The following is a 13,022-nucleotide window of genomic DNA, read 5'->3' on the forward strand; positions in this document are numbered from 1 at the left end:
AGGCAACCTGGTGGTCTCCCACTTTCAGGAGCTCACCATATTGATACCAAACTTGGTGTGGGTATCCAATCTGTTTAACCCTCTGCAGCTCAGAACTATGAGTTCTGTCTTCCTGGTAGCAGAGATTATAGCCACGTACCACCACATGGGGCAAAAACAAGGTTTCTTTTTTTTTTTTTTTTTTGGTGAGGCAATTAGGGTTAAGTGACTTGCCCAGGGTCACACAGCTAGTAAGTGTCAAATGTCTGAGGTCAGATTTGAACTCAGGTTCTCCTGAATCCAGGGCTGGTGCTTTATCCACTGTGCCACCTAGCTGCCCCGGTTTCTTTATCTTACCACAGTCATCATTGCCTGTCAAGGACCGGTGTGCTTTATTTGCATAATTATTTCCACCATCTTCAATTTCCTTCAGTCAACATTTTTATTTTTAATACTAAATTTGGATAAACAAGATAAAAAGTGATCATGTAAAGAAGCCATAAGCTCCAAAATATTTAAAATCTTAAAATGTTCATCACAACATTGCCTTCCCAAATAATTGTAAACATTCACAACTCCCTCAGCAGTGAAAGTGTCACTATGCTTACAAAAGTGTCCTATATGTATACAGGATGACATTACAAATGGGATTATTTACAGGATGGCATTAACAAGTGATTGCATTTCACAAGAGCACTACATAAAAGAACCAACCTCCCCCCACCCCAATACAAAGCCCATTAGTGAAACTAATAGTAGTTGGTTTCTATCACATAAGTTGAGAAACCTTCTTTCTAATAGAAACATTACAAGGGATGTGCTGGTGTGAAGACCACAGGCGTCCACAAAGACCTCTAAATAGGCTATGCCTGGAGGGCAGTTAGGTATTGTTCTGAGGGATATTCTCACTCATTAGAGAATGGCACCCAGGCTGTTTGTATCATATACAGGTAAGCTTCCTGCTGTACTTAGAAAGAAGATATTGGTATCCACTTTATACTAAAAGACACACAATGAGTGGACCCCAACAGAGAATGTATGAAGACAAATGGACAAGAGTCACTTAGGATGAAAAGGCATGGATGGGTTACAGTCTGTGGTGGTGGTAATACCTCCATCAATGAGATACCAAAGCTTGCTGTATCAACAATATTCCTGAGAATACTGGGCTTACAGTTAGAAGCGGAACCATGCTCACCTTCCATTGGTTCAGCAATATTCCCAGGCCAAAGGGACACCATTAAGCTCATAGGAATATGACTTTTATTTCCCCAATCCTGCAGTTTAACTGACAGGTTCCAAGTCAACCTGCCTTGGGAGTTAGTCTAGCTAGAAAAGATGAACACTATTTGACTCTCTGTTGGGATTTGTTGGATGATCCCTCCTTCCCATTTTTCCACCTCTGATCATCTTGGATCTCCCCAAGACAGAAGCTCTCTTCAATGCCAGTTGTCAGGTTGTTGAACATGGCATCTCTGCTCTCAATGATGGTGTTGGGGCATCTTGAGGCATTCCTCCTCTGAGGACAGTGACCCAAACAGTGGCCCAGGCAACCAAAATGGGCCTCTGAGGCACAGACATACATGCCTACTGGTACTGCCAGGCCCAATGCACATACCACAACAATGATGTGGATTATCTTCTCCCTCTTCTCCAGTTCACTGATGTCATTGCCCGTTATGAAGACAATGCACTGATCCTTGCGGGGTGGCTGGCTCTGTAGGCTGATGCATGCCTCATATTTTGTGGCTGGGAGCAGGTCATTCACCCAGTAGGTGTTGATCCCAGGGCCAATAGAGACAATTTCTTTCTTGACAGCTTCAAATATTCCAAAGTAGAGTGTAAACCAGGTCTCTGAAGGGTTGTCTGTCATTGCATACCACTCTAGCACAATCCCATAAACAGTTTGCTGGGTAATCCTCATGTAAATATAGGAATGTTCCTCCAAAGAGGCCAAAGAGGAAGAGGAAGTGGGCATAGCCTGAGGAGGCTGAACATGAAGGGAAATGGGAATAGAGCTGCTGCCCATGGAGTTGGTAGCCACACAAGTATAGTTGCCACTGTCTGTCAGATGGGCTGAAGGTATCACCAACTCAGACTGAATAGAGTCTTCCCCAATTGGAGAAGTAGACACTGAGTATAAAAAAACAAGATTAGTCATTTCAAAACTTTGAGTGCAAACTTCATTGATGAGTGCAATGATGCTGAGAGAGCTCTGAACTCAACCCATCCCTAAAATGATAGGCAATTGTACTGGGTTATGAGATATGGTGCTATTTTAATGCCATGCCATCCAATTGGATGTAAGTTATCTAGAGGCTAGGAAAAGCATAGGCACTACCTATATTAGCTAAAGAAATGTTCCTGATTTCTATAAATATTTCAAAATCCTGAGGATCTAAACATATTTAACCAGGTTTTCCCAAAGAAGACTATGGTGAACCATGAATTCCTGTTTTGTAGATACTCCAGCTTCCTCATTCTTTAGCTTAATTCTTTTTTTTTTTAGTGAGGCAATTGGGGTTAAGTGACTTGCCCAAGGTCACACAGCTAGTAAGTGTTAAGTGTCTGAGGCCGGATTTGAACTCAGGTACTCCTGACTCCAGGGCCGGTGCTCTATCCACTGTGCCACCTAGCTGCCCCTTAGCTTAATTCTTTAAATGCTTAGTTTCCTTCTAAATTAAGCTCAAACACCACCTTCTATTCTATGAAACCTTTCCAGATCCCCCAACTGGCTGCCAGCACCATCCCCACCCCAAAATTGCCTTTTACTTATGTTATTTTTCCCATATTTATATGGGTACGTGTTGTCTCCCCACATAGAAGGTAACTTCTTGAGAGCAGGAACTGCGGGAGTACACTGGAACTAGGTCTAACCAGCTTTTCCAGAGTTCCACTGTTAAATTTTCAGTGTGAGCACTTACAACTCCAAAATCATATACAAAGCAAGGCTTCATATATTGGTTTTTATTGTCTAGACTTAAGAAAATATTAATAATGAAGATTAGACTTTTTAAAAATGTATTCATCCTTTTTCCCAGAGAGCCTCAGGTCTTAAAGATTTACCAGTATACCCTTTACTGTTCCATCAATATTACTTGATCTCAGTAGGAGTACCATAGAAGGATCAAGGAAAGTAGTGAATGTAGACTAATAACAACAAGAACAGTAACTAGCATTTATATTGTATTGAAGGTTTACAAAGTGCTTTATATCCTTTATCTTATTTGACCCTCAAATTGTCCCAAAGGGATTGTCTTGTTTTATTCTATAAACAATGAATAAATGTTTGTTACTTGATTAATTAACACACAATCCTAAGATAAGTCTCTACCTGCCTAACATGAGGATACAAAGTGAGAAAAATCAAGCATTAATATGTTTCCAACCATATCTGGTATTATGTAGACCAAACATGAAGGACTGACTGAATTTTGCGTATTTCACTCAGATGTTCTAGGTGCCATATAGCAACAGGCCAAGGATGTACTGTTTCTGGATCCATTGGATGTGTGGGCATGAAAAATTATCTGCACAAATCTGTCAAATCGACAACAGAGGCCAGAATCCTTTGGAGCCATGAAGACTCTGGCTTTTCATGAAACCTAGTGTTTTTTATGTACAACTTTATTTGTACCTTATATGTATATGGTATATAATTAATCTAGTGTGTGTTTACATGTATACATTTTAGTGTATATAATGTATATTTACATATATATGTCCTAATAAATTTTTTGTACATCCATTCAATAGTATTGATGACAAAAAATAGTAGTCTGGAAACTTTGCAAAGATTATATGGGAAGAAATAAGGGACAAGGAGGAAAGAAAGAGGAAAACAATCCAAAAGGAGGATAAGGCAGAAAAGAAAAAAGAAGGAGGAGAAGGAAAAGGCACATTTATATGTAAAACTATGTGTGTGTATAAAATTTCATTTGATCCTCACAATAACTTTGTAAGGTAGTCACTACTGTTGGTATCATTTTCTAGCTCAGAAAGATTAAATGATCTGTCTGTGGTGATCAAAGTATTTAATATGGTAGAATTTGAATTTGAAGCTTCTTGACTCCATGTCCAGAACTTTGTCCTCTGCAAGCCTGATGCAGTCTTAGCTCTTAACACATATCTGTGATCACTCTAAAGTAAACTCTTTTTCTATACCATTTGAAACTAGTTTCTGAGTTTAAAGATCAATAATTGTATTACTAGGCTGAGAATCTGCTCAAAATATGTGAATGTTGTAGTGCAATGGAATTAGTAATTCCATTTACCTTCTATGTAGTAGACATGTACTGCATGTAGAGTTTACATTTTGCTCTTCTGCTTCAGTTTTTGTTTCTCAGGAATCAGATTCCCCCATCCCCTGGCTGTTTCACCAAAGATGGAAAGTCATATCTCACTTAGCCTGGGCTTCTTTCCTGCAGATGTTTTGAACAAGGAAGTTTTCATTTTGCAATAATGATAAAGCCCTAAGCCCAGCATTACAGGTTCACCTATATTCTTCCACTCTGTAGTAACTAATTACAGAAGGAGGTGGGGGTAGAAATAAGTTTCATAACATTACTTTAACTATCTTTTACTTTACTACTTTAACTATCCTCCTGCCCCAACCCCACAGTGAAAAGGACTCACTGCTAATGAGACTTCTGCTTTGACACTGCCTTTAATAAACCTTGTTCCATTCCATAACTGTAAATTTCTTAGATAATCACTTCCTGCACCTAAATTCAAGCCTAAGCCCTAATTATCCATCAGGCAATCACCACACTTCATATTACTTCAAACATCTACAGAGCTAGGCGGAACCTTCCCTTGCCCCTGAGAAAAAGAATTATGGAGTACTATGGCTTACCATCAAATTCCCTCAACTTCTTCAGTGGATAATTCCACATAATGTTTGGTAAGGGGCTGGCCTGTGCCAAGCAACTCAGAGTGGTGTTTAGCCCCACTTGGATAGTGATGTTAGAATTAGGAGTTGAGGTCTTTGGCTCCATGCAGCTACTGAGCTCTACTTCATAGAAAAATTGCCCTGCCTTTGACAAAGGGCCCCGGCACATTAGGTAGGAGTTCATTAGTATGACAGGAGGTCTGATGAATTTGAAAAATTGGACAAGCCCCTTTAGATGGCAGTCACACATCCATGGATTATTGTGCAAAGCCAGCACCACATTAGAAATGCCTTCAGCCCTACTGATGAATTGCTGGCTTTTCTGGTACATGGGCCACTGGATGAAGACATCCTCAGACACCACCACAAGTTCATTAAAGGACAAGTCTAAGTAGGTAAGGTTAATCAAATATTGAAGTGCTTGCTTGGGTAGAGCATCAAGTCTGTTGTGTTTGAGATCAAGGATGTTTAGAACTGGAGTAGCTTGGAATGCTGACCATGGTACCGTACACAACTTGTTCCCCTGCAGCCTCAGCTCTTTCAAATCTCTCAGATGCTCCAGGGCTCCTGGGTCAATCACTGTGATGTTATTAAAGTTAAGCCAAAGGAATTCCAAGGCACTGTTGTTGGAAAAGGATCCATAAGGCAGTTCAGTTAAGTGAGAGTTTTCTATTCGAAGTTTCTTGATATCTTTGGGGATATTTCCCAGGATCTTGCTCAAAGAAGTATCCATGCACAACAGAGACCTGCAGAAAAATAAGTGAGTTTTAAACTGACATTGAATTCCTACCTGAAAGTAACATTAGAAGCAGCTAGTCCAAATCCCTCTCATTTTACATATGAGGAAACTGAGGTCAGAGAGTAATTTACCTGAGGCCACATGATTAACAGGTAGCAGTGCCATGATTAAAACCCTAATCCAGCACTCCTTGCATTTATACTACCTTGTTTCATTACAATTGGCCTATTGCTAGGCCCTAGCTGACAGAAGTGACATCATGTTTGACAATTAACTAACCTACCTATATGCCAAGAAGTTCCTATGTGCCCAACAACTAACTTATTTGCCATATTTAGGGTTAGTATTGCAAAGTTAGCAAACTATCACCTTAGAAAACTCATCTAATCCAGGTATATAAAGGTAGCAATTGCTACTAATTACAATGTCCTTTCAGTTAATGTGGGGAGGGGAGGGGTCATGGTTTAAACACAGCACTGATTGACAGCTCCTAAAGTCCCCCTCCCACCCAGCCCTATGAAACTTTCCAGTCAAAGCAATGAGAAATAAGGGCAGAAACCTAAAAGATCTGGGCTCTCAATTGGGGTACATGGCCCGTTGTATGGCTGAACCACTGATATGTGCCTATGGGACTGAAGGTCAAGGGAAACACGAGCATTTCCGTGTCTGAGTAATAAACTGTCTGACTCATAATCCTTTGAGCTCTAATATTCCTTCTCAGTACCTCCTCACCCACAATCTCCTCACAATCCCCCAACTAGGTATTAGAATATTCATAGGAAAAATGAATACCTTGAAGAAGAACAATGTTCCATTTCCTACAAAATTTCCAGTAAATGTTAACTCCATTTGGGTAAAAACACAAAACCGACAAAAATATTATAATGTTAACTGAAATAGGGTCCATAAGGCATTAGATATCTCCTTTAAAATACCCCCAAACTCTCATACAATAGAATTTCCAAAGTGAATCAATCTTCTAGTATCTCTAGAGGAGCCCGCCAACATTTCCATACCTGCCAAAGCTGTCATCTGAGCATAAACATTCTGGGTTGCATGCAGGGTAAGCTGGGTTTGCCTCCAGAAAGACCAAGACTAAAAAGAAAAAGTGACAAATTGGGCCCATATTCCTCCGGAAGAAGACACTGTGTAGGTCTGGAATGAAATATGTTCCTGGCTTCTAAGTAGAAAATCTTATTAATAGTAATCCTCTGTGCTGTGGAAGTCAGGGTGACATGCAAACACATCTCCCAGAGATGTGGATTCCAAGAAGAAGCCCTGGGTTACTAGCCCAGAGAAGACTTTTTAAATAATTTACAACTGTTTTTCAAATTAAAGATGTTCTCTTTTTCACTTTCATTTTACTTGATTTTTCTGTAGTTTTAGATGCAATTGATATGTTTCCTTTCTTGGCTTCTGTGACATTGCTTTCTCCTGGTAATTAGATACTGACTATCTTACTGTTCCTTCTCAGTCTCCATTCATTATAATCAGCTAATCATCATCTTCCATTCCTAAACATGGAAATCTCCTTCAAGGCTTTTTTCCCTCTATCTACACTTGCTGATCTCATATGTTCTCAAGAGTTCAGTGATCACCCCTATGCTGTATGCATGTATGTCTGAATCTATCTCCCAAACTTCAATCCTTCATCTCCAATTGTCTGATGTACATCTCTACCTCAATATACCATTAGCACCTCAAATTCAACATGTCTAAAACATAACTTATCCTCTTTCCTCCTAAATTTACCCCCTCTCCTCCAAATTCTGCTTTTCTGTTGTGGGTACTACTATCCCAGTCAACCACACTTGAAACATCAGAGGCATCTCTGACTCTATTCTCTTTACCCTCTGTATCCAGCCAGTCACTACATCATATTTACTTCCAGAAAAACTCTCAACTCCATCCCTTCCACTTACACTGTGATGATCTAAGTTCAGTCCATTAACATCTATCACCTAAACTATGCAATTGCCTCCTGATTAGTCTCTCTCCTGCCACTTTTTCACCTTGTTGCCAATCCATCCTTTACACAGGTGACGAAATCATCTGCCTAATGTACAGATCTGTTATTCTTCTGCTTTAAATTTTTCAGTGGGGGGGGGCAGCTAGGTGGAATAGTGGATAGAGCACTGGTCCTGGAGTCAGAAGGACCTGAATTCAAATCCAGCCTCAGACACTTGATACCAGCTGTGTGACCTTGGGCAAGCCACAACCCCAATTGCCTCACCAAAAAAAGGGTGGGAGGGAGGAGAAGGTGCAGTGGGAAACAAAAGTGATCTAAAAACAAAATATATCAATACAAATTTTTCAGTGGTTCCCCATTGCCTTTAGGGTAAAAAAAAAACCCTCCCAAGCCTGGCATCTAAGGGCCTCCATCAATACATGTGGCTCTAACCTAGCTTTCTAAACTGATTTCATATCACTCCCCTTTCTTTCAAGTTCCTCTCAAATTCTACTTCCTCCATGAAGACATCGCTGATGCTCCCTCCTGCTGTTAATGCTCTCATTCTCTGCTCAAATATTTCTAGAGCATTTAATTTCCCTTTTGGCTCCATTGCTCCCTACCTTGTGTGACTCTTCTGTGTACATGATCATATCTTCCAAAGAATAATGTAAGCTCCTTGAGGATAATAATTCTCTACTTTAACTTTGTGTTCTAAGCCCAAGCAAAGTGCTTTGCATCTTTCAAGTGTTTAATAAACATTAACTGAACTAAATACAGAACTGGTCTTCTCTTGCTTGTACCATGCTCCCCTGAGATTCTCCCTCCCCCCAAAAAAAACCCTCAGGGACAGCTAGGTGGCACAGTGGATAAAGCACTGGCTCTGGATTCAGGAGTACCTGAGTTCAAATCCAGCCTCAGACACTTGACACTTACTAGCTGTGTGACCCTGGGCAAGTCATTTAACCCCAATTGCCCCACAAAAAACCCTCAGAAATTAACAGAATTCTTCTCTTTTGAGAGTCAGCTTAGTTAAGTGGATAGAGCATGATACTTGGGTTTGAATCCCACCTCAGACATATAGGATATGCCAAAAGTCTTAGTGCAGTTTTAAGCTAGGAAAGTTTGTTTTGCGGATACCCTCTTTGTGGGTCATATGACTGTGAACAAACCACTTAACCTCTCTCAGCCTCCGTTTTTCCACCTATAAAATAAAGTCATCCCTGGAGCATTAACCCACATGGTGGTTGTGAACTTCTAATGAGACAACATATGTAAAGTGCTCTTGCAAATTTTAAAGCCTTGTCAGCTATTATTTTCTAAACCTCCTAGTTTGGTGGGCTAAATGAAAGCATGTTTGGCTCCATCTAAGACCTTCTTCATTCCTGGGTAAGTCAGAGCCACCAGGATTTAAAATCAAACCCATGCTCCTTAAATAGTCGATGGTGAGTGATTAGAAAAATACATTTCTTTGTTTGTCATGTCTCTGTCTCAAACTTAGACTGAAAACTACTCTTTTGCCAGATTTTAGACTCTGTCATCACTTTGAACAATGGAACAATTTCCATTCTAGTTTATGGTCCTTTATGGCAGAAGCTTCACTTTATTGATAGAAGATAAGCCCACCACTCTACGTATAGAGTGCCAGATGACTATTGTACATTCTGCTGGGGCCCTCTAGTGCTCACAATCCATTTGACACCACAGCACAGACCATAGAGATGAATAACAGCTTAATTCAGGACACTGCCAGCCAGTGAGATGCTAACTAGGTTGCAAACTAAGCTACTTACCTTCCCATCTTCTTAACCAAGAGGCATAAGCTGTTCCAGAGGTCCAGGATCAGACCACATCAACAAAAGCTATTTAGTTAATAGGTGCAGCCTAGTTTGACAAATGATGTCATTGCTACAGCAGTCCTAATTGGCAGGCTCATAGAACCGTAGAGATGGAGAGGTTAAATCATATAGTTATTGAGTAGAAGAGCCAGGACCAGAACTCAGCTGTCCAGATTTCCAAGACAGAACTCTTTCCCTTACTTAAGATGGAATATCTTCCTGCCACTGTCCAGGAGTCAAACTAATACCCTTCAAATTTCCTTTAGATTCCATCTGAAAGGTGGCAGGATAGGGTCCTGGATAGAGTACTAAGTTTGGAACAACATCTGGATTTGAATTCTGATCAATTACTGGCTGCATGACCCTGATCAAGTCCTTCAACCTCTCTGATCCTTAATTTCTTCACCTCTAAAATTGGGATAATGATAGCACCTACCTATAATAACCAGAATGAGTAGGTAGGTGGCATAGCCTTGGGCACTTACTAGCTGTGTGACCATAGGTAAGTCACTTTACCCTACATCAAGCCACTCCATTAAGCCAAGAAAACCCCAAATGGGGTCACAAAGATTTGGAAATGAATGAAACAACTGAAAAATTACAAATAATAATAGCAACTCTAAAACCGAGGTAATGAGAGCATCTTCCTCACACGGTGTGAAAATGAAATGAGGGTATTTGTGGTGAAGACTTTGCAGACTTTCAAAACAACATATAATGGTCAGCTCTGATATTTTGATTTGGTATTTCTATGCACATGTTGTCCCAGAGTGCCTGTAATGGCCTCCAGCACAGTACTAGGCACCAGAGGAATTATGAAATTAGAGCAAATTACTCTAGCCTTAAAGGAGTATGCACTCTAATTGGGAAGGCACACTTTTGAAACAACTGGAGAAAAATCTGTTGTTAGATCACATGGCAGTGGTCAATAGGAGTTCAGAGAAAGGAGAGATTATTGTGGGCTACAGTGGTCAGGCTACCAAAAAGAGTTAATTAGGCATCTATTGTGTGCCAGGAACCACGAAGAGTGTTGGGAATACAAAGACAAAAATGATAATCCCTGAGTTCAAGGATTTTATATTTCATGAAAGTGGGACTTGAAATATGGCCCAGATTTGGACAATTATAGAGGAGGTGGGAGGTCAGTCCAGGAGGTGAAACAGTATAAGCAAAAAGCATGGAGTGGGACATGATCCCGGTGGATATAGAGGACAGTGAGAACACCTGCCTGGTTGATTAATGGCAATCAGTAAGAGATAAGCCAATAGTACTAGAATGGGAAGAAGTCTAGATTTTTTAGTTAGAAGCCCTTGCTTCCAGTCTGAGCTTGGCCATTTTACTAGCTGTGTGACATTGGGCAAGTCACTGGCTTTTTCCGCCTTCTATAAAATGAGGGCAGAAAGTCTTATACTACCTGCTTTATCAGATGTTTGTGGGGAATCAAATGTATGTAAATTGCTATATAAATTTAAGCTACTTATATAAGGTTGAAGATGTAGGGAAGTACTCAGCTGTGCAGCACCTTAAATGCCAGGCTCATTTTTCCATTTGCAGGAGAGCCCTGATTGGACCTGCTGCCCCTACTCTGTTCTTCTTAGATGCATTTATCTGCATACTAGGCCAGATTGCCACTACTCCTTTGGAATTTCTTCCCTTCCACCCTCAACCAGACAACCATCTCTATACTCATGTCAAAAGGCAAGACACCCAGAGAAATAGATACCCTTCATTAACGGGCACAGTTATCCTGAAAAATGCCAGAATCCTGTGTCTGAGTTCCCTTGTCCCCAACTATTCTGCCTCCCCAACCTGAGATTACCATCAACTCAAAACAACTTCAAGTCATCTGTCAGTTTCTTTCAAAGCTCAACACAAGTACCACCTCCTACAAAAAGTCAGTTCCCTCTAGTTGTTAATGCTCACTCTCCTTGTATTTTATTTGATTCATCTGTTTAAATGTTGTATCCCCCGGGAGGACAGAAGTTCCTTGAGGAGAGGGACACCCAATGCTTGGTATCCCCAATGCTAAATACAGTCTCATACATAGTAAGTCACTTAACAGATGATTGATGAATTTCACCAAACCTAAAGCACCATACTTTAGGGAATGGAGACCCTACAGCAGAAAGCCATATCCTAGAGGGTGATTCAGAGGGTTGTAAGACCATAAGGCTTGACTTCTGGGCAGTCCTTGGCCATGGTCAGAATCAGCTTATCATCAGATATGCATTTGGTCATTTACTACCTGTCTTCTGATGGAAATTCCTGAATCTTCCATGTGTCCATCAAGTGTTTCCATGTAGGCACAATCTAAGAGGACCTTGAAGTAGGTGAGTTAAAATCTGCCCCTCACTCAATGGGAAGTCAGAGGCAGTGAAGGGGATCTCTAGGAGGAGGTGTTGATGAAAGGGTTTTGGAAAAGTGGCAAAAGATCTTTTCTGAGAAAGGAGAATAGCCATGGAGAATATAGTCCTATCACCCAGATTTTTATCCATAATGCCGATAGGACAGGAAATGCTAAGGCCTGAGCTCTCCTTTACTGAAGCACAATAGCTGGCACCAATGGAGCAAATGCAGCCCACAAAAGATAGATGTCTGGGCCAGAGCTGTGAACTACTACCCCAGCCATAGAGATGCTAGAGAGACACAGCATCAGAAAGAATCATCTGAGTTCAAGTTACCACCAGGGACTGGCTAGGCAAGCTTGAGTAAGGTACAACCTTTCCATGTCTCTGTTTTCTTGTCTGTCAAGTGGAGATCACAACATCATAGATTTAGAGTTGGAAGAAACCTTAGAAATTATCCATACATACCCCCCATGTTAAAGGAAAGGAAAAACAAGCTCCTCAGCAGTGATGTGCTTGTCAAGGTCACATAATCAGTATAACAATAATAGAAAGTAACAGAGTGAGGATTTGAACCCAGATCCTCTGCAAAATCAGTGTTCTCTGCACTATACCATGCTGATTCAGATAACAGTGATTCCTCCCTGACCTTAGAGTATTATTAGTGGGAAGATCAAATAAGAGAACCCACTTTAGAACCCTAAGGTGCTGTAGAAATGTAATGTCATAATAGCACTAAGATGGATGACTCATATGGACATTCTATATCTGTATATTCCTTCCAGGTGCATTATGGGAAATTATAGGAATGCTCATATGCATTAAGTAGACAGAGAAAATTCACAAAGGGAAAATGTGTTCACTATGCTTCAGGAACCCAGCTGTCTGTGGAGTCCACACAAACTCAAATTTTTAAAAATTCTCCTGAGGGATTCCATTTTCTTGCTATTATCTGTGGCTCTGAATGTTAAGAAAACATGTTAACAGAAACATGACCAAGAACACTGCCTCCAAATAGTTAGCATTCATGAAGCTAAGGTTTACAAAGTGCTTTGCATATATCATTACATTTAATCCTCACAACAACCCTGTGAGATCAGTGCTATCATCATGCCAGTTTTACAGTTGAAGAAACTGAGGCAAATAGAGGTTAAGTGACTCACCCAGAGTCACTAGTAAATGTCTGAAGCAGGAGAGTTTGAACAAAAGCTGTGATTATCTGAGATCCCTTGTCAGGAGGAGAAGGTTGAACATTTAAAAGGAACATGACTTGCTAAAAAAC

General features: G+C 40.5%; 1 protein-coding gene across 1 annotated transcript; it reads right to left on the bottom strand.

Moving 5' to 3' along the window:
* Positions 1 to 1,324: 1,324 nt before the first annotated feature.
* On the bottom strand, positions 1,325 to 6,735 carry LRIT2 (leucine rich repeat, Ig-like and transmembrane domains 2). The gene is made up of 3 exons (XM_043980345.1): positions 6,626 to 6,735; positions 4,835 to 5,616; positions 1,325 to 2,112 (listed from the first exon to the last, which is right to left on the bottom strand). Exons 1-3 carry the CDS (start codon positions 6,733 to 6,735, stop codon positions 1,325 to 1,327), a joined length of 1,680 nt encoding a protein of 559 aa, XP_043836280.1.
* Positions 6,736 to 13,022: the final 6,287 nt, after the last annotated feature.

This window comes from Dromiciops gliroides, chromosome 2, assembly GCF_019393635.1.
Source record: "Dromiciops gliroides isolate mDroGli1 chromosome 2, mDroGli1.pri, whole genome shotgun sequence".
NCBI lineage: Eukaryota > Metazoa > Chordata > Mammalia > Microbiotheria > Microbiotheriidae > Dromiciops > Dromiciops gliroides.